Source organism: Saccoglossus kowalevskii, chromosome 10, assembly GCF_978046115.1.
Source record: "Saccoglossus kowalevskii chromosome 10, keSacKowa6.1, whole genome shotgun sequence".
Lineage (NCBI taxonomy): Eukaryota > Metazoa > Hemichordata > Enteropneusta > Harrimaniidae > Saccoglossus > Saccoglossus kowalevskii.
In genome coordinates, this window is record NC_140650.1 from 16,583,451 (window position 1) to 16,607,121 (window position 23,671).

General features: G+C 34.2%; 2 protein-coding genes across 2 annotated transcripts in view; one reads left to right on the top strand and one right to left on the bottom strand.

The window, feature by feature from the left end:
* Window positions 1–2,347, top strand: part of LOC102805402 (protein FAM184A-like) — a 19,123-nt gene extending 16,776 nt beyond the window's left edge. The window contains exon 16 of the mRNA XM_085504312.1: window positions 526–2,347. Coding sequence (XP_085360438.1) covers window positions 526–741 — 216 coding nt within the window. The 3' untranslated portion in view covers window positions 742–2,347. The remainder of the gene's footprint in view (window positions 1–525) is intronic.
* LOC102805066 (cell division cycle protein 23 homolog) lies at window positions 2,287–23,473 on the bottom strand. The gene is made up of 14 exons (XM_085504313.1): window positions 23,325–23,473; window positions 21,965–22,034; window positions 20,126–20,263; window positions 17,827–17,975; window positions 17,024–17,156; window positions 16,183–16,360; window positions 15,143–15,240; window positions 13,486–13,567; window positions 12,780–12,944; window positions 10,861–10,969; window positions 8,416–8,553; window positions 7,548–7,626; window positions 6,987–7,103; window positions 2,287–6,155 (listed from the first exon to the last, which is right to left on the bottom strand). Exons 1-14 carry the CDS (start codon window positions 23,453–23,455, stop codon window positions 5,988–5,990), a joined length of 1,755 nt encoding a protein of 584 aa, XP_085360439.1. The 5' UTR covers window positions 23,456–23,473; the 3' UTR covers window positions 2,287–5,987.
* Between the last annotated feature and the right edge of the window lie 198 nt (window positions 23,474–23,671).

Sequence of the window (23,671 nt, forward strand, 5' to 3'; positions counted from 1 at the left end):
TTGCAGACATTTCTAACCACCACCAAAATATTCCCATTTATAGACAAAAATAGCTAAATGCGTTTTGAGTAAAAACTGAAAATTGACTAAAATGTTGTCTGTTGCTCCAAAATTGGGGTTCATTTCCATCAATCGAAGAGGGAAACTCTGGTGGTGAAAAGGTTAAATCATCATCCAAGGGATTGAGTTCTAATATAATAATAAAATGGTCTTCACTTGCCAAGTATACTATAGTCTTCTTGTAACTCAGGACTATTATATTGGCTCTATTAGTTACACAATCATGTGCTCACTAAATGATCTGTGATCTAAATAAGTTACATTTTAATGATCCAGTATACAATTTCTGGTTTATTTGTGCTCCTACTAGATACCGTTATGTGTTTTTAATACAGTAGACCAAATATGGTATTGTTTTAATCATCTCCACGTACTCATGATACAAATCACTGCAAGACTCTGCAGGTATTTTCGTCGAAAAAAACAACAATTGCTAATCTGTCTTGTTTCGGGGTTTTTTTACAGAAAAAGAAAATGAGTGCCAGTGCTATGGGTGAGAAGACAGCACAACGCTACGTCAGTGCTCCCAGTCTGAACACAATGAGTGGCTCCATGTCAAAATTAGAGCCTTTACGTGCTTCCCCCATGCATGATAGATTACTGAATCCAAACAGACCACTACAAGATGTTCCTTTTGGTTTTAATCCAAAACCTCCACCGGTTAGGAAGTTTCTACAGTGAAATTAGACATCTTTATGATTGATGACAATCCATGGTGCTTATATTGACATTTGTAGATTGTGAATATCATTAACTTTTTGGGTGAGGGGAATGGAGTGGGGTGTTTGATGTCTATCTATTCATTCGTTCAGTATTGTTTATTAATGCACTTTAAAATACTGTAAGCCAATTAAATTTTCACTGCTAGAAATTATTTGCGATTTCAGTATTTTATGGAGTCTGTGAAGGCAAAAGTCATTGACACTCTGATGTGTAAAACCTAAATTTTGTGACTTTTACAGATTCGCAAAAAAAAATTTTCTCTAAGAAAGTAAAGCTGTTCACAATTCAAATCATTTTAGAGTGATTTGGTTTAAATGCACCTAAATTGGCAAAACCGGTTTAGAGCCTATAATATCATAAAAAAATATTTTAGCAGTACATTCTGAATTACATGTGCTGTAATTGCTCTATTACTAGTGTATATTTCAACGCTTTTAATAGAGCAGTCACCCTGGTAGCTCAAATAACAATAATTTGTTTTAATTTCATGAAATACAGCTGTTCATGAACTTCACAATTTAGGTAAAACTGAAAAATGTGGCATCGCCGAACATTTTATATCCGACTAAGTTAGTGACTTTTGTCATCAAAATAAAATGATTTATAGTATTTGGGACTCGTCAACAGCTATGTCACCGATAACATTAAGTTGGCCCAGTGGTTGTCACCATGTTAAATCAATTTGGGAGAGATATTTTATCATTTATAACTATTTCTTTAGTTATATGAGAATTTAAATTTGTAAAATTTGTATATATTTACATCATGGTTGATGTATTTGGAACTGAAAAGTTTGGAATTCATTGTATATTGTACAAAAACAGTATTTTTTTTTATTAAGAGTGATTTATATTCAGTGTTTTGTTTGTAAATGCCAAATGAAGATGTGTTGGGTTATCAGTGATAATACGAGCAGTGTTTTAATGTGTGCTTATCAGCCTTTCAACTTTGCCAAGTTTTAGGTTTTTACTTGTAAATTTATTAAGTGTGAAACGCAAAACCAGTTTTAAAAAAAAGGTATGCTTTTCAATCTTAAGACGGCGACATTGCATTGGGATTTCTATCACCAACCACAAAATCATTGTGTGTTTTTTCTAAATTATCATAAAGCAGAAATGTTTGCTAAATGATTGATATCATTTATTATCATATTTTGTTTGATACAGCTAGCAATGTGAAAACCAGTCAATAAATAAACGCTGCTCAAACCGAAATATAGTAGATATTATTTGATGACTGTTGTCCTAAGTAACAATAGTGTAGAAGCTATCAATAAAAAAACGTTTTGCTATTTTGAATAGTTATGACAACGATTATCAAATAGGAAAAGCAGGTTAACTAGTCTTCCAGACAATTCAGTCTGTTTATATGGTTCGTCTTGTATAAAGCCCGTCTCAAATTATCTATCACATAGCCATATCATAAAAGTTGTTCCAGAGACGATGTTGGTCCCCCCTGGAGACCTGCAATGAATGTTTTTAACACATCACACACTGCTGAGAATTGTATTCTATGCGTGTTATACAACATTTTAATATATGAATAAACAAATTACACTCAATTATACAGTACTTGTCCTCAGTGAGTAGGAATACTGGCAGTGTATGCTGATGAACAAAAATTGTGTTACAGCTTTACATATTAATGATCTGGTGGCAAAAGTTCTTTTTGTACCCCCATCCCGAACCCTAACTCAAACACTCACTCCCAGTTACCCAATTTATTTGTATATGACTAGATAACTATAGATGTACTTAGGAGGGGCATGTACAATTAAATGGGGGGGGGGTTAAGGTTAGGGGGTACAAAAGGAACTCTTTCCGATCTGGTCATCCATTAGTCAAAGTGAACATCTTCAATCAGTTTATCAAAAATTTTGAAAAGCTATTGTTAAATTTGCAGAAATAACACCAAATACACAGTGGTGTGACTACGTGCCTTGCTTAAAGGCCCAGGTATACTATAAATATGCTCCTAAACAATAGGGATTATTTCCTTGCTTGTCATGCTGTAGTAAACAGTTCAAGCCAAGCTCCGGTAAAAACGCGTTTTCTCGAACTTACAGGTCTATTATGTCGTGCCAAAGTGGATGCATTGTGACTATGAATATCACAGCAGTGACTGTGTGTAGTATTTATAAATAGTGTACGGGTTGAGATTTTGGCGGATAAAAGTCAAAAACAGGAACCGTGGAAAGGGACGCGCTACTAATCTTGAATAATTAACTGCTGTCAATCTGCTGCAGTAACGTGATGTTGGACCGCTGAAACAGGATGCGTCATAGGCTATGCAAGTGATTAACAACACTTATTAACATAGCCACACCTCCAATTCACACTTGCCCGGGGCAAATGAATTGGGCCTTTAAAAGAAGAAATGAATTAAGTCTTCCACAATTACAAATACTCATGGATTAACAATTATCCCAGTAATATGAGACTAAGGGTACTTTGTATGTCACATACATGGTCTTGTAAAGAATTGTCCAATTTTTAGTTGTTATCGAAGTAAAAGTTGCTAAATTCACATTCCTTTGATAGACTTTCAAGAAAACAAATTTGCATTTGCATTTGCATTTAACATTTAAAAAAAACAATCAGCCTCTGGGCTGAGATAGTTCTGCTGTTAGCAATGCACATTTCAATTAGAGAATTCAAGATATCACAAAATGAACAAATCTGAGAGGTCCACCTAAAATACTTAGGGACGACGTCAAAAAATCGATGTCGGATAAAAAACTTAATTCCTTTAGTTCCCCCCCCCCCCCCCACTGAAACTTAATTGATAAATATTGGTCATGGCGTCAGACTACATTCACCATTAAATACAAATTGATAATCGGACAGTAGTATTGCATAGCAGTTGGTTGTCGGGTGGGTGTAAAAAGATTTTACAAATGCACCTCATTTGACGCACAGATTTACACTCGAACCAAACCATTTTTCTGTTTTTTTCCCTTTTCGTTTATTTCTGTCCATGATTGGATAGAAAAAAAAACGAACTACAAATAAAATCGTTTTCGTAGGATGGAAACTTTTTAAGGTCAAAACCCCCCACCCCCAAACTAAAGGAAATAAGTTTTTTATCCGACATCGATCTTTTGACGTCATCCCTTATACATCTGATATCAAAGAAATCAAAAATATCACTTTTTATCAAAAATGACAAAAATAATAATCAAAATTAGAGAATTAAAAGAAATTATCATGAACTGAAATCATCATGAAAGGTCCACTCGAGGTACCTATATGTGTGATATCAAAACAAACTTCAGAAAATATCATTTTTAATCAAAAAAATATTCATCAAAATTAGAGAATTCAAGATATCATCACGAAATGTACAAATCCAAGAGGTCAAAGGTATATATACACCAAGTATGAAATCAATCAGTAATATGATTAGCTCCACTAGACAAAGTCAACAGTTCATGCTACTAAGGAAAGCATAATGAAACTCACTGGTGAAGCATAGGTACACAGATGAGTGACGGTCGAGAATAGGCCAACAGAAGTAACTACCGATATTGGTAATATAGATAAATTCTTCAAATAACTGTATTTTCAGATCGAGAAGGTTTATTGGAACATCATCATGATGCCATTAAGGGGCCATACATCTGTTAATGACCAGTTAATAGTCGATTAACCAATGTTTTGCTAGTTCAAAGTTAGCAGCATCTGCCTTAATTGTAACATGAGTGTTGGTGAAGCAGTCACATTTTACATTAAAACGACCAGAAATACATGAGTGCTACACTTTTAAAAGTGATATCATTTTCAAGCATGGTGTGGTATATTTTGGGTACATTTTCAAAGTTGTATTATAGCATATAATTACTCATAGTTGGCATTACATTATGTCATTGCTATAAAACTATCAGACAACAAAATATTACTCTATTAAGTTACCATCGACTGTGAATCTGCATAAAATTTTGGCATTAAACTCAGTAATGAAAAATCATGCAACTTTTTTAGTGTACCAGAACTATGGTGTTCTGTGCTATGCACCAGCTGAGTTTTGGGCCTAAAATCAAATTAGGCAATATCACATACTGATGGTATCTCATAACAGCAATGGAATCTTTACAGTGCCATATTGGATTCAGAGTTCATTCTACACTCTATAGTGCGAGAGTTGTATCTTGCATATAACTCCACATCCAATATGGAGGCTGTGGGTCGTAATTATAAATAATCTATGACATGATTATCAGAGAAGATGAATCCATGATGACGGCAGTAAATTCATTGTTGTCTATGGTATTGCTATCGAAATCATCGTTATTTATAATGAGGCAGTTGAATCCACTTGTCTATGGGTAAAGTTCATGTCCATGAATGTGTACATTTAGGAGATCTCATTGAATCCATTGTTGTCTATGGGTTAAGTTCATGTGAATGAATGTTTATATTTAGGGGATCTCATTGAATCCACTGTTGTCTATGGGTTAAGTTCATGTGAATGAATGTTTATATTTAGGGGATCTCATTGAATCCACTGTTGTCTATGGGTAAAGTTCATGTCCATGAATGTGTACATTTAGGAGATCTCATTGAATCCATTGTTGTCTATGGGTAAAGTTCATGTCCATGAATGTGTACATTTAGGAGATCTCATTGAATCCATTGTTGTCTATGGGTAAAGTTCATGTCCATGAATGTGTACATTTAGGAGATCTCATTGAATCCACTGTTGTCTATGGGTAAAGTTCATGTCCATGAATGTGTACATTTAGGAGATCTCATTGAATCCACTGTTGTCTATGGGTAAAGTTCGTGTCCATGAATGTGTACATTTAGGAGATCTCATTGAATCCACTGTTGTCTATGGGTAAAGTTCATGTCCATGAATGTGTACATTTAGGGGATCTCATTGAATCCACTGTTGTTTATTGGTAAAGCTCATGTCCATGAATGTGTACATTTAGGGAATCTCATTGAATCCATTGTTGTCTATGGGTTAAGTTCATGTGAATGAATGTTTATATTTAGGGGATCTCATTGAATCCACTGTTTTATATGGGTAAAGTTCATGTCCATGAATGTGTACATTTAGGAGATCTCATTGAATCCACTGTTGTTTATTGGTAAAGCTCATGTCCATGAATGTGTACATTTAGGGAATCTCATTGAATCCACTGTTGTCTATGATAGTATTCCCATCCATTGATGTCAAGTTCATGTCAACAATGAAGTTGTCTATGGTGTGAATGTTAAATCCATGGGTGATATTCCTGTTCTCATTGGTGTGTTCTCATTGGATACTTTCATACAATGTTCCGAGGGGCTATCATCGGGTTTAGAGACCTCAGATGTGACCCTAAGGTTTGCTATTTGTCTTAGAATAGCTTTTCCATTTTCCTTCGTCTGCAATATAATAACAAAATACACATTATTAAGAAAAATAGATATGATGTAATATTTACATCCTGGAGGAGTCAAAGGTTTAAAGAGATGCCAGAATAGAACGTTTACTTTTAATATTTATTTGTTTGTGGCAGGCGACAACTGCACATACTTAATGTCACTGTTTGTTTTGTCTGAGTGGACATGCATTTTGCCACAGAAACCATATTCAAAGTTTACTACATCACTTACCGTGGAAATAATAAATTTCATTTATTACTCGTTAGGCTTAATTACAGATTACAGCCCCGACGGGAACTATTAGGGAATATACCCGGGTCCACAAAAACACCTTAGAGTGGCATTCCCTATAGGAAAGGCCTCTTCTAAGAATTCAACCCTAGGGTGCTTGTGCGTGCGAGGCCTGATCCGTTCATTCTCTCTTGTTTCCGCTACCAACGGGTGCAGATATTTTTTCAGCCCCGTTGCTACGCACGACAGGAGAATAGGTTGCAGTTTTTATGACTGAGATTATCTATGAAATACAGCATTGGGGATCGACTCCATTACGGTAAAGGCTTTCTATTATTAGGGGGCCGATTTTTATCTGTTTTAGTTGAATCGCCGGCTCAGTTTATATTCGCCCGAATTCCGAATTTTGGTAAGGTGAGACTATTGGACAAGTGTAACAATCTTCCGATCACAATGGTATTTTAATGAACTATCCGGTGTCAACCAGGCCTGGTCAAACACATGCATCTGTTACATATATAGGTATCGCACCACAACTATAATTTGTACTAAAGTGTAGGTTTGCATAGTCACCCATGAACCAGCAACTGATTTTCTTACCTCATTGTATGCACAGCACTTGTGAGCATAACTACTTGCTTCTTCATAACTGCCTTGTTTCATGTAATAATCAGCTAAGAAATAATATGCATGACATCGTTCTTCAGTTTCCACAGTCTAGAAGAAAATGTTTAATAGTGTTATTTGATTGACCACTGTAGCTGTGGGTTCTGTTCTGTAGGTATGACTGTAAAGTGAATATAAGCCATTACTGTATCTATGCACCTCTGAGAAGCATATATCCAAATATCAAATCACTAAATATTTAGTTTCTACAGCAGGGTAGATTTGCATAACAATGTTCACAATACACTGAGAGCCACTATACGTTGTCAACCTAATTTGACCATGTACCATGCAAGAATTTGTTAATTTCCTGGGAACATTTATATGTCACGACCTGTCTTAATATGTGGCATGCTGGCTGAATCTGAAAAATAAAACTGTGGTGCTGAAAAAAATTGAAGTTTGGGAAAACAAAAGATTTCTCAAATTGACCACCGAGGGCAGTGTAATGCAGTTTTCCTGGCAGTGTTTTAATTCTATTTTTTATTTACTTACTCCCATTACTTCTGACTGTTCAACAAATTTGGCATAAAATGTGGCAGCTTGTTCTTCTTCTTTCAAGTTTTCATGCAACCTACAACAAAACCAAACTAGCACCTTAAATTCTGCCATCATAATACAACAGACATAAGCAAAAATAGTCTTTGTCAATTATTTAAGAGTTCATTTGAGATTTAAAATCATACACAACACATTTTCATTGAAAAATATTTTATTAATATCCGTAACAAGTTTGCCTGAATTAGCAAAGTTAAATATGGGATTACATTCAGTTTTAGGTTTAAACATTTTTATGTCATAAACGGCTGCCAGTCAGACCTTTTGACCAAATCACACTACAAAACATTGTTAATAACATTGTTCCTGTAGGATTTTTTGTAAAGTACAAAAAAAAAATAAAAAATAAGTACGAACGAATTTCCTTTAGCATATGGGAATGTAATAACAATTTGGCAGTACTATTGAAAAGAACATCCAACACACTATGTCTTGTTTCTGCGCTAAATCTAAACAAAATCTGTGAAAGTGTATGTGAGAAATGAATCGAAAAAAAAAATGGCCATCAGTCAGCCATTTTAAATCATATCATGAAACAAAATGATGTGCATTAGTGAAAAAATTGTCATTAAAAAAATGGCCATTTTAAATGATATCACAAAACAAAATGCATCCAGTGAAAAATATGTTGCTAAGAAAAATGGCCACCAGTCAGCCATTTTAAATGATATCAAAACAAAATGATGTGCATCAGTGAAGAATTAAACCGAAGATTACAATATTTTCCGATTGTTCTCGACTTTTTTTTTTAAAACCATATACCGGTATGTAAGGTGCATATTCTCAAGACATAACCAAAACGTACTTAGCTAGTTTAATCAGCGCCTGTCCCTCGACATCACCCACGGAGTACGCTCTCCAGTAACATTTCTTAGCAGCTTGAATTCGTTCCAATTTCTCGAGAGATTCGCCCAAAGCAACCAACATTCTTGAATCGTTGGGTCTATAGTACATGAGCACAAAAAAAAATTTACAGTTACCTGTACATAATTTTCAAGGCGAATGGACTGTTTTTTTGTTATGCTTTTTAGTATATTTTAATCTGTTATTTGATGAAATGAATGTAGATCACCTGTACGTTGGAAGGTTAGTTTTTGTTTAAACAAAAGAATCATTTTTAGCTACAGTATGTGCATGGAATGGCAATATGATTGATTGTTTTCTCTCTGGATAACACATATTAAATCATTATTACTGGTATATAGAAATAAAATGTTGTATTTAAAGAATACATCACCACTGCTGTAGAGTATATCATAAAATACCAACATGTATGCATGAGCCACAATACTATATCAGCATCATTTAAAATATAGAATTAAAAAAAACATGATAAATTGGATACAGGATCCAATATTTCACTTACAACCATCATTAAATGAAATTGGTGCTGGAACTAGCATAAAGTGATTATAGGAACATTGAGACTTGGCATTAATTTTTTTGGTGTTGCAAGGTTCATTCAAATAGCTTCTTGTTAGCAACAATGATGATGAATGTGGAATCATCTCAAACAACATGATTTAAAAGACAAGCAGACTGTCGGCTGAGATAGCTCCGCTGTTAGCAATGCACATTTCAATTAAAGAACTGAAAATATCATTAGAAAATGAACAATATGTATAGTACATTGTATCAAAGCAATCAGACTTACTGTTCTCAACAAGAATTCGAAAAACTATAACTATAAATTAGATAATTGAAGATAACATCACGAAATGAACAAATCTGAGAGAGGTCCACATGTAGTATCTATATATTCAATATCAAAGCAATAAGACTTGCCGTTTTTTACAAGAAGTCGAAAATATCATTTTTTACCAAAAATATTCATCAAAATTAGAGAATTGAAGATATCATCATGAAATGAACAAATCTGAGAGAGGTCTACATGTAGTACATGTATATTTAATATCAAAGCAATAAGACTTGCCGTTTTTTACAAGAAGTCGAAAATATCATTTTTTACCAAAAATATTCATCAAAATTAGAGAATTGAAGATATCATCATGAAATGAAGAAATCTGAGAGAGGTCCACATGTAGTACCTATATATGTAATATCAAAGCAATCAGACTTAACGTTTTTCACAAGAAGTCGAAAATATCACTTTTTACCAAAAATGACAAAGATATTCATCATAATTGGAGAATTAAAGATATCACGAAATGAACAAATCTGAGAGAGGTCCACATGTAGTACCTATATATTTAATATCAAAGCATTCAGACTTGCCATTTTTTACAAGAAGTCGAAAATATCACTTTTTATCAAAAATATTCATCAAAATTAGAGAATTAAAGATATCATCATGAAATGAACAAACCTAAGAGAGGCCTACCCAAGGTACATATACACCAAGTATCAAAGCATTCAGGCTTGTTGTTTTCAAGAAGAAGTCTAAAAAGTAAAACATTGACACGGACGACGACGGACAATTACTCGTATGATAAACATGCTGATGCTGAGTGATCCTGATTAGTATGCCTGATTACGTCATGAGTGATCCGCTGTAGACAGCAATTATTTTTTTGGCATCATTTACACATAATTAAACACAAATGTCTGTATCAATGTCATAGTGAAACAGTCTGTAGTGCAAATTATTTTTTGTAATGACACACTGGCATTAATAAAAAAACAAAACATGTGTATATGGTCTTTACTGCTCAGATGTAAAAGAGCACATTAAAAACAAATTATATAATTTTTCTGAAGGCTTATGTCAGGTGACTGGGTTGCAATATAATCCTTGAGTATTACGGTAGTTCCCTCTAGGAATTTGTGTATATTGATCTCCCATAGACAAAATTTGCACACATAGGGCAATATGTTATCATAATTGTAGCATAAATCATGGATGTAATATTCAGTTACATATATCCAATGTAGTAACTTTTTTAAGTCAAAAATCAATTTAACCGGAACTTGATAGAAGCTGTTTACAACGGTGGGATTTGAAAGGAAATTAGCTCCATTGCTCAGCTGTGGCAATTTTACATATATTTGTTTTTAAATCGTGATCCGACACAAAATTACCACTGTACATGTGCATTTAAATGATATACTCACAAGATTGGATGTCAAATGGTGAAATTCACCACTAAACATTCACCATTTTGATGTTGAAGATATGGATATGTTATCATGTTTTGTGTTGTTGATTTTAAATTTATCATTATAACCATATTATTTAGAATAAAATCTACTTCTACTGATAACAGTTTCTAATTTCAGATGAGGCCCTTACCTGAGTTTCTGTGCTTGCTTGTAATAATACAGACAGTAGAAAGGCATTTTCAGAATTTCATATGTTTGCCCGAGACCATACCACGCACGATAATCACGACGATTGACCTCTGAAAAAAATAGTGATTTAATTTTTTTTAATTCCACACTGAGGTAAATCTTTGTTTTTTCCCCCACTACTGTATTTGCTATATTACAAATGCATATAAAAGTGAACAACACCACTAATACCATATTCATTCTATTAGAAGTGCAGCTCCAATTGAAATGCACAAAAGCAAACAAGTCATTGTCAATGACACGTCCCCGTTCCGTTCATATTTGAGTAACATATACATTCAAAGCAGATCATGACCGAAATGCACCTGCATATGTACAACACATTGTGCTAAATCTGAACAAAATCCATCCATGCATGACTGAGATCCGGTTCTGGAATTGTGAAAATATGTGATTTTGATGCATTTTCGGCCTTAAAATGGCCATCATTCCGCTATTGTTAAGCAGATCATGAAACAAATGCACATACATATTTGTGACATGATGTACCTTGTGTGTGTGAAGTTTGAACTTGATCAATCCAGACATGTCTCAGATACGGATCCAGAACTGAATTCTTTAAAACAAAATGGCCGCCAGTCGGCTATTTCGAACTTGATCCAAAAAAAAAATGACGTGCATCAAGGTCCTATTATGTTTAATGTATGTACCAAATTTGAATGAAATCCGTCCATGCATAACTGAGATCCGGGTCCGGAATGGTGAAAATGTGCGATTTCAATGCATTTTCGGCCTTAAAGCGGCCGCCATTTGGCTATCGTTAATGAGATCATGAAACAAATGCACATACATATTTGTGACATGATGTACCTTGTGTGTGTGAAGTTTGAACTCGATCAATCCAAGCATGTCTCAGATACGGATTCAGAACTGAATTCTTTAAAACAAAATGGCCGCCAGTCGGCTATTTCGAACCCGATCCAAAAAAAAAAATGACGTGCATCAAGGTCCTATTATGTTTAATGTATGTACCAAATTTGAACAAAATCCGTCCATGCATAACTGAGATCCGGGTCCGGAATGGTGAAAATGTGCGATTTTGATGCATTTTCGGCCTTAAAATGGCCGCTATTCGGCTATCGTTAATCGGATCATGAAAAAAATGCATGTGCATATGTCCCATATAAGGTGTGATGTATGAGTGAAGTTTGAACTTAATCGGTCCATGCATGTTCGAGATACAGGTGATCACGGACGGACGGACGGACGCACGGACGGACGGACGCACACAGGGCAAAACATAAGTCCCCGTTTTCGGACTGCGTCCGAACGGGGACTAAAAATATACATTCATTAGATGGTAGGTCATTCACATGTCATCTATTTTGACCAGAGATACACTTCTGTCATTTACGCATACATATGTGCTATTAATAAAGCATATACTATGAAATACAAGACTATAGATATGGTCCATATTATGGGATAGATATATAACAACAGAAATGAATATCTACACAACGTCTGTACCAGATACTGTAAATGTATTAATTATTCATCATGAAATTCAAACACATGCTATGTTAAAAGAACTGCCCACCAGACGTTCTCGTCCAAATGTTTCTAAACTTTTTTCCTAAATTCTTCAATATTTATGTAATGAACCCAAATTTTTGAGCCAACAGACAAAATTGGAGTAAATTTTCAGTTTTTACTCAAAAAATTTGGCCATATTTGTCCCCATCTTCTGCAGACTATAAAGGGGACTATTTTGTGAATTTGTGATGAAAAGAGAGGCGCTGGTAGGTGGTGAAAAGGTTAATTTCATTGCTTGACTGGCAAATCAGTGATTGCACAAAATATCCTAATTACAATAAAACTATGATGTAATCAATGTATTTACAGTATACCGGTACATACCAATAGCTTGTCTATAAGCCTGTATAGCGGCAGATGTGTTCTTCATTTCCATGTATTCATGTCCCATCAATGTCCACGCTGCCAGGTAATGTGGGTTTAGTTTCAGAGATCTCTGGAAGTAAAGCGCTGCCTTTTCATGCTGTGATCTCAGACTGTAGAAATTACCTGAATCAGAGAGAAGCATGTGGTCAGTTACAGTCAGTGCGACACATACAAGATGTACATCATTGTGCCCTATCACCCAATATGACATGTTACTGACGCACCAAAATTTACTGTTTGATATGCTAATTCACTGTTTGTCATTATAAAAACAAAAGGAAATCAAACATTAATATAGTGATCTCCATTTTTTCACTAGACTTTCTTGCCCAAATTTTTCTGCACCTTTTTCTTATATATTTCAGGAAATAAACCCTAATTTTGGAGCTAACATACAAAAGTTAAGTCAATTTTCAGTTTTTTACTAAAAAAATTTAGCTATATTTGTCTAAATCTTCTGAAGAACATGCAGACTATAAACACGGCTATTTTGTGCATTTGTTATGAAAAAATGGAACTGTTACAGAATGATGTCTACTAATCATAGGTCCAATCTGACAACTACTATCAGTCATTTATGTTGTATTTAAAATTCATAACATTTCAATATTGATGTGCAAATAGATTGTTACAGACACTCACAGAAAAGTACAAGCCTACTTACCGATAACACAACATGTTTCCACTCTATACTTGTCAATTTCACAACATTTATGGGCAAGATAACCGAGTTCAGGCTTCATTTCCTGTCAAATCATAATGATATTATCATCACTACCGTGTTTGCTCAGAAACCAAAAATTGTATATTTATTCAATCTCCTTGCACATGCATTACTATTACATGTATTAGAAATATTTGTATGCAGGACAAGAATTTCCTGCATTGATGTTTTTTGATATTCTCTATTTTATTTCTATATACCAAGACCATTTTATAAATTTGGTTTTGATGCCCTCTCAACTTTGAAGTTTGAGCCCTACTTATATACAGAATCAGAGATTTATTACTTGGGGTTTGCAACGCGCATAGTACTGTATGGTGACATCATGTCAAGATCCCATTCAAGTCTCATCTCGTAGATAGCGAGACTGATGCTACGACCTTCTGACATGACATAGGCGGTTTGTAATAAAACAATAAAACATGCATTACCACATTCATAGTGAAAAAATGTAATACATCAAAAATGTACACAAAATATAGTTATCGTAATCTGTCATATCGTGAGCAGCTATTTTGATCCACCTGGTCATCCCAGTATCGTAGTTACCTTGGGCATGCGCATTCGCATTTTTCTGAGTTGGAACGCTTATGAGAGAGCAAGATTGAAACGGGATCTTGGTATCATGTCACCGTAGTTGCAAACCCCAAGTAATGTACCTCTGACAGAATATATAAATCCTCATAACTCCCCGGAGTTATCAAGATATTTGGTGTAGTAACACACTTTATTTTATTCTCATTTGCTTGTTAATGGAGGAGAAGGCAGAATAATTAAATAACAGTAGATAGCCTTGTAAGCAAATTTTAACACTTTCATTTGTGGACAATATCCAAAGAACAGGAATCAGCTGAAAATGACCATACAGATTGGATGTATGATTTTAAGGAACACATTGTACAACATTGTAACCTCATTATAACCTCATTGGGGGGACATACAATACAATATTTGTTATAGTGAAGTGTTCACTATAATGAAGCACATAATACATTGGGTTTGTTATAGTGAAGTGTTCACTATAATGAAGCACATAATACATTGGGTTTGTTATAGTGAAGTGTTCACTATAATGAAGCACATAATACATTGGGTTTGTTATAGTGAAGTGTTCACTATAATGAAGCACATAATACATTGGGTTTGTTATAGTGAAGTGTTTACTATAATGAAGCACATAATACATTGGGTGTGTTATAGTGAAGTGTTCACTATAATGAAGCACATAATACATTGGGTTTGTTATAGTGAAGTGTTTACTATAATGAAGCACATAATACATTGGGTGTGTTATAGTGAAGTGTTCACTATAATGAAGCATATAATACATTGGGTTTGTTATAGTGAAGTGTTCACTACAATGAAGCACACAATACATTGGGTTTGTTATAGTGAAGTGTTCACTACAATGAAGCACACAATACATTGGGTTTGTTATAGTGAAGTGTTCACTATAATGAAGCACATAATACATTGGGTTTGTTATGAGTGGGAGACATGCAATGTGTTTGTTATGACAGAAAATTCAATATAAAGGTGTTCATTATAACAAGGTTACAGTGTACTTGTAACATTTCAAAGATCAGATTTTTTTTACCTTGACATAGAGAAGGTTGGAATATATATCCATATGTTCCAGTCTATATGGATCTACTTCTTGCAGTTCAGCAAATAGGTCTACTGCTATATCAGCATCTATGACAATCAAACCATGCGTTAGTAACATGTTCATGACAAGGAGCTTTTCAAACTATAAAGTCATGTAAAAAATCTACGTAGAATCTGTGACACCATATTAACTAATAAACGCAAATACTCATTAACCTTAGGTTTTAAAAATATTCTTGCTTCTTGTCATCAGTTTGAAAAACATATTTTTTGGCCTTAGGAGGTTTAACAAAGAAACCTACTGACAGCATTGACACACTAGAAACAAAATCTGTGCTATGTTACTGAGCAGAAGCCAGAAGGTATGTCATTTATTTTCCCATGTCTGTCAATTGATATCTGCACATTATTTACAGTGTACATATGAACATTTTAATGTTACATTCACAGTAGACAGGATTATGTTTCTGTAACAATTGGTAAACAGTTGTAAACTTTACAGTCCAATAAAATTTTACCAATTGACCAAATGTAAAGTCATTACAGGTTTCATGTTACACATGAACAGAATTTAATTATAAATCAGTACACAACTTCACTCCACACTAGACTAGACTATTCTCTGGGCATTTTCACTGCCTGGCAACCTCCCTGGTGAAACAAAAGCCGAAAACTCTCAGAAAATGGTACTTTGGGATAGTTGTTCAGACTTCTCTGAATAGTGTTGAGATTACCCCTGCATGTGTAACAAGATTAGCCCTACGTGTGTAACATATATAAATCTGGTTGTTCAGGATTACTTCAAATTTTGGTTTGTGCCGTTTTCTCGGCTCTTTGACAGGCGTTTCACGGCAGCTCACGCAGAGCCTATAGAAATATATGATACAGTGGTGCATTTCTTAGCAGTGTCTCTGCCCCCGAGAATACACTAGATTAGACAACAGTAAACTACAGGTACATATCTATGGTTACATGAGATCAGATCACTATTAAATCATATGTGAATTACTAACACTGCTGACCACATACCTCTCATGTTATGTGTTGCCATGGCAATCTGTGCCATGATATAAGTACTTTTATGAAACCCTGCTTCCTTCAAGAAATCATACTTTAGTAGTGCCTCTTCATGCATTTGTAGTTCAAGGTAAATGTGCGCTAGAAAGAATTCCTTTATCCAGTGATTTGGAAATGAAACTGAACTTATCTGAAAAAAAGATTAATAATAATATTTGAACTTCTAGATAAATGTGTACAAAGAAGAATTTCTTTATCCAGTAATTTGAAAATGACACTGAACTTTCCTGTAACAAGTAATTACTGAAATTGGAACATGTAGGTCAGAGATATGGCCCAAGAATTGAATTCATAACCCCTAAATTGCCACCAGTCGGCCGTTTTAAATCAATCTTAAAAACATAATGACATTAATCATGGTCATATAATGTACTGGTACATGTTGCACGATTCTTTTGATGAATTTTCAAAATTAAAATAGCCACTACCCTGCCATCAAATGAATAAATGTGTATAATCCGTGACAGGATGAATGAATGTCTGAACAAAGTTTTGAACATGAAAATTTAAGGCATGTCAGAGATACAGCTCTAGAATAGAATTCACTAAAACAAAATGGCAACCAGTCGGCCATTTTGAATTTGATCTGAAAAACAACAGATAGGCATCAAGTTTGCACAAAATCCAACCATACACAAATAAGACTCAGAAAGGCAGAAATGCTTGATTACGATGAATTGTTAGCACAAAAATGGCTGCCAATCAACTACTGTAGCTGGAATCGGTTTGCAAATGGACTTCCATATTTACATGACACGTGTCTGCACATACCATATATATAGAATGCACATACCATATTTATATCTGTAATCAAACTAGATAACTCCAACCAACCACCCCAGTGTAGAGGTGTCTTGTTGACAGCTTCAATCAAAACTTCTCTGGCTTCTTTGAAAAGTCCTAACTTCTTTAACACAGCACCATACCTGAGTGAAAATATTTGTGATCAAAGTGAACAGAATCTAAATGAATCCCTACAACTACCGATAGATCACATCATTTCTGAAATCATGCTAATTGACTGATTTTACCTTGCGTGATAATTAGATTACAATTCTATAACATTTTTGGTCTGAGCAGACATAATTTCATGATTTATAATGCGGTAATATTGAACTTTTTTTAGTTTATGTGCCTTTCAATTGAAGAGCAAAAATAGCATTATTCGACAAGAACAAGGTGATTACAATAATGTCAAAAAATTACATTCAAAGTGATTTAATGTTTCACATCTTTAGATCAGCAGTACACATGCTCAAAGCTATTCTGAGACAGCGCCCTCAGTATCAACATAGACAATATTTGGGATATCCTATATCATTGGTCATGTGACAATTACGATGCATAGATGTCAAGTGTCGTAGTGATGTTGTAAGTGATGTTGATTTATCACACTTATACCATGTTTGTCACAAATTGAGGTATAAATTTTAGTTACTTAGGATCACTGTTTCCTTGACTTTAGCTGTTTTTACCGGCTCTTCGATCGGCGTTCCACAGCAGCTCGCACAGAAACAACAGAAATCCACTTTAGTAACGTAAAACGTTCTATGGCATAGCTCCGCCCCAGAGTATAGATAGAAAGTTTAAACTTACAGATACGCGGAATATCCATCAAGTTTGTGATGTTGGTGTAGCTGACTTAGTTCCATTCTCAGAGTCTTCAATGACTCAGTCTTTATATCAGAATATTCCATTGGTCCAAGCGGATCAGGCATTTCATCATATCTCTTTTTTTCACCAGACTACAAATATGAATAGTACAAAAATTCTTATCCAAATATGAATTCATTTAATTTATATATTTATATATGCAAATGAGAGATCAATATCGCCAATGTAGGTGAAATATTTCAAGTGTAATTTACTGTATTTTCTTAATTAATTAAACTTCAATATCAAATTTGTACACAACAGATTCACAATAGATGAGCATTCTCTTGATTTGTAATATTGAATTTTTCTTTTACATTCACTTTATATACACATTGCTATTAACTGATAGAAAATAATAAGGATGTAATGAAGATACTGCAGACAAATTACCGGTACTAAGGGTTATGTTAAAAAAAATCACATAATCCTGGCTAACTGACATGATATACATGGAGATACTTACCATGTACCTTGTATACATATGGAGATATTGATTACTTACCATGTACCTTGCATACATATGGAGATATTGAATACTTACCATGTACCTTGCATACATATGGAGATATTGATTACTTACCATGTACCTTGCATACATATGGAGATATTGATTACTTACCATGTACCTTGCATACATATAGAGATATTGATTACTTACCATGTACGTTGTATACACAGTCAGCTGGCGCACATCTGATATAATAAAATAAATGCGATATTTACTATATGGGGGGCGCCATCTTGAATGACGCATGAAACTAAATAAGAGACAAGTTGTGAAACGCGTTTTTCAGATTCCTACAAATCAGGACAAAAATACCAATCTTTCACAAAAATACGGTCCGTTGGGGTTATATTAAGCCAACTGGTAACAAAATTCGGCCGAATTCGTCGTTTTTGTGTGGAAAAATCCCTTGCATACGAACACCTAATTACGCGAAGAACATGGAACACTAAGCCGGGGTATTTGAAACCGAAATTGTCATCTAAGCGTTAGGCCGTCGCTGATTGGCTGCTGTGCTGGAATGCAAATTTTTAGTTTCAAATACTCCGGCTTAGTGTTCTATGTTCTTCGCGTAATTAGGTTTTTGTATGCAAGGGATTTTTCCACACAAAAACGCCGAATTCGGCCGAATTTTGTTATCGGTTGGCTTAATATGACCCCAACGGACCGTATTTTTGTGAAGGATTGGTATTTTTGTCAGGATTTGTAGGAATCTGAAAAACGCGTTTCACAACTTGTCTCTTATTTAGTTTTATGCGTCATTCAAGATGGCGGCCCCCATATAGTAAATATCGTATTTATTTTATTATCACATGTGCGCCAGCTGACTGTGGTTGTATACATATGGAGATATTGATTACTTACCATGTACCTTGCATACATATGGAGATATAGATTACTTACCATGTACCTTGCATACATATGGAGATATTGATTACTTACCATGTACCTTGCATACATATGGAGATATTGATTACTTACCATGTACCTTGCATACATATGGAGATATTGAATACTTATCACGTACCTTGCATACATATGGAGATATTGATTACTTACCATGTACCGTGCATACATATGGAGATATTGAATACTTACCATGTACCTTGCATACATATGGAGATATTGATTACTTACCATGTACCTTGCATACATATGGAGATATTGATTACTTACCATGTACCTTGCATACATATGGAGATATTGAATACTTACCATGTACCTTGCATACATATGGAGATATTGAATACTTACCATGTACCTTGCATACATATGGAGATATTGATTACTTACCATGTACCTTGCATACATATGGAGATATTGATTACTTACCATGTACCTTGCATACATATTGAGATATTGAATACTTACCATGTACCTTGCATACATATGGAGATATTGATTACTTACCATGTACCGTGCATACATATGGAGATATTGAATACTTACCATGTACCTTGTATACATATGGAGATATACATATGGAGATATTGATAACTTACCATGTACCTTGCATACATATGGAGATATTGAATACTTACCATGTACCTTGCATACATATGGAAATAGTGATTACTTACCATGTACGTTGCATACATATGGAGATATTGAATACTTACCATGTACCTTGCATACATATGGAGATAGATAACTTACCATGTACCTTGTATACATATGGAGATATTGAATACTTACCATGTACCTTGTATACATATGGAGATATTGATTACTTACCATGTACCTTGCATACATATGAAGAAAATAGGCCTTGGCACTTTTACATTGCTTCACTACATGAGCTGCTCTGTCATACTCCTTCAAATCAAAGTACGCCTTGGCCAAAGTATATTTGTCAAATTCTTGCAAGAAATCCTGAAAATCCAAGTATTTATTATTACTATACATCTGACACCAAAATCCACATGCATAGAATTTACCCGCCTGTAAAAAACTGTAAAAAACTGCACGAACCTGATCAAAAGCGTTATAGGTGCATTTGATACAATACACAAACATGATATTAGCCAGGTACCTGTCTGCCTATCATATAAGACAAGCACAAAGTTTGATTTGACAGGATAAATTTCAACTTTTAACCAGCAACTATTATCTTGCATTTCAATAGATTTTAGAAAGGTACTTTTCATTTTCTAACCCTGCACTCAAGTAGGACTGCAATGCATTAAGATGAACTTAAAAAATCAACAAATCCAAGGTATCAAAAGACGTAAAATGATATTCAGACAAGATGTTTCTGAACTTTGCATCAATAGTGTCACTACTGTAGAATTTGCAAAGGCAGTAATAATGAGCAAAATGACTTTCAATTGTTTAATTATATCATTGAAACCATAATAAGCCATAGATGTGTTTTTGATGTTGATAATTTCTATATTTATTGATGTATGTGATTTGTTCCGATTTAATGTTTATAGATGTTATACATAATTATTCTGCTCCAGTTTGTATAGAAATCGCTTGAAAACATGATTAATTTTGTACCAGTCACTGATTGGTTGACTTAAGTTTGTGTGGAAAATGCCTTAATGTTCAATTTCCCCCTTTTCAAGTTTTAGTGTAGTCTGCGCTCAACTGTGTGGGTCAGTTATTTCATCTGCGTATGCAACGTTTATGTTTTATGACATTCTACAAGTCTCCATAACTATCTGAAGTTTACACTTTTACACAATTCATTTGAAGTGTTTTGATCAGCATCAAATGGTGTTTACGTGAAACAAGTGATTGGTTTTCAAGTTGTTCGATGATTGAGAAGTCCTATCTCAAGTTGGAATGTGGCCGACCAAACCCAAACACAAATTTAAAATATAATAAGTTGACAAGAATCAAATCACAAAGTCTGATCACATAAATATCACATCACAGAGGCCAGCGTCTCTAAAACGTTTAATATTTCATTGCTCGAAAGACATCCCTCAAAAATAAAAATAATTTAGTCTGACGTAAAAAAGAACATGAACAGTTGTTCTTCCATAAAAAAACCTTGTAAAATTCACTGATTGTAGTGGTGGTATCACAAGTCTCTACATACATGCTGCTGAAAACAAAAGACCATTTTCTGTTTATTGAGAGATCCAGGAAATTGAACGCAAAAACAAGACAACAAAATATAGCTTGTTAAAAATCTTGTGGGATTGAACAAACAATTATTTGTTGGGTGGTTACATGCCTAATAATGTGCTATAACAGATTTGATTATGATTGATGAAGTAAGGATATCTCAGCGCCATGTTTCTCTCTGAAAGATCAGTATTGTGACATTCGGTTACTCGAGATCTCACAGTGAATGGATTACTGTGAAATACTTTACTTTAGCTGGAATTAATCTTCGCTGAAAAAGACTTTTTGGGTGTTTTGTATTGATTTTATTTTCACTGATTTTTGACGAGTTAAATGTAAAATATAGGAAATAAGAATATTCGCTTGATTTTATTTCACTGAATCATTCCTTCAGTGAAAATAGCGAAATTAATTCCAAGCAAAAATAAAGTATTTTACAGTATCACAAATTAACAAAGGTGCTTGACATTGCACTAAACACATTCTACAACTTACCGGACACTCATCCTCCTTTGGCAAAGAAGATGGCTCAGTAACACTCAATGCACAGGATAATTCTGCTGCCCTGCGTATCAAACACATGCACATAACGGTATATAAAAGATATATAACTGAACTGATAGCAGCCCGTAGATGAAACCTGGAAAACTTAATTAAATACTTGTGGGTATACCAACGAAACTCATTGCTTCTCAGTCTTTTGAACTCATAATCTTGTGAAATTGTTCAAAATGTCAAAATAGTGAAATTAAATGCAAGCGAAAATAAAAAGTTTGACAGTACGTAATGTTATTTATTATCCACATTGTTCAGTTGTGTACTAATACACTAATAAGGAAGTAATAAAAAAAATAAACTAATCTACAAAAACAAAATATTAAATGCAAAAAAAAAAAAAATAATAAAACAACTCCTTCAATTAATCCAAAATTTGTTGTCTAATTTCAAAGCACTTGTTGATATACTGTGCTACCTGGATGACAATACTATCATTATTTAACAGTGCAGTGAACTGTTCTTCAGGAGGCAGGTTGTGAAAGGAGTCAATCACATCAGCCGCTGTATCAAACAGAATTAACACTGCGTCTATTTGTATTTGGGACACTCCACCATAAAATGAAATTCATTTTCAATGGTATCTTGGTAACACATGTCACAAACCCTGTTATTGAGTGGAGTACAATTGTGTCTGCCAGTCTCAATCTTGAGGGCATGGTCAATCAGACGGAACTTAGCCAGACTAGTTCTCAAATCAATGTTTTTGATATTGATGAGATATGATTCCATACTGATATTGAATTTAAATGTTCTGTAAGTTCTGAGTTTGTTTTTTCCCTCAGACTTTTCACGAATATCACTATGGATTTCTTCTTTCCAATGGGATGTAAATTTATGTTTGAGGTTGGACTTGATGATATTTATGTCTGTAGAACAGTAGAAGTTAATTTATCACTTTTATTAATTAAACATTCCTGTTTAATATTCTTCAGCAAGTCTGTAATTTCCAAATACCACTTAATTTTTAGGCTTTTATTAACTGAAAAAGCTTCTTTAAGGAAAACATTTTTAGTATTCTGAATGCGGTTGTAATATTTTATTAATTGATTTATTAATAAATATATCCAAAGGGTACGTATCTCCCTAACTCGCTGTAAATTCCCATAATTTGGGTTCTTTGGGAAACTTGAAGGAGATATCGACAGTATTGAACATTATGTCATTAATGTCCTCAACTGGTGATTCGGATGAGAACTCATTAGTTTGTCAAAAAGCGATAGTGACAAGGTGATGTATTGCACCTTAGACGAACACTCTAAACCACTGGCCATATGATACGCGTTGCAAACATACATACCATTTGACACTATTAAGAAGACCTCTAGAACTACACTCTTTGATGGTGAATAACAATTCGCTTTTAACGTTGGGAAGGTCGATTAGTTGCGTCGACGGAGGAAAGGCGCTGCTCGTGATAGGGGCTGCCATTTTGGTTTACTGAAAAAGAAAGCATTTTCAAATTCAAACTGGGATACAATTTGTTGTCAGAATTGAGATTCACTCTCATATTTCAAATTAAACTGCAAGTCTTTTATCATTATTATGAACTAACATGTTATCCAACATAAACAATATATGAAATATTTGATTTAGTGTTAAATATTCCCATTATACATGAAATTTATTGAATCATAGGTAGGCTCG

Bases quoted from the DNA above. Each gene is read 5' to 3' on its own strand.
- LOC102805066 (XM_085504313.1), bottom strand. From the start codon at position 23,455: ATGGCAGCCCCTATCACGAGCAGCGCCTTTCCTCCGTCGACGCAACTA. The intron at 13,568-15,142 runs GTAAAAAAAATC...ATGATTTGACAG, and splicing joins CCAACCTTCTCTATGTCAAG to GAAATGAAGCCTGAACTCGG. The intron at 7,627-8,415 runs GTACGTTTTGGT...GTTTTGTTGTAG, and splicing joins GCGCTGATTAAACTAGCTAA to GTTGCATGAAAACTTGAAAG.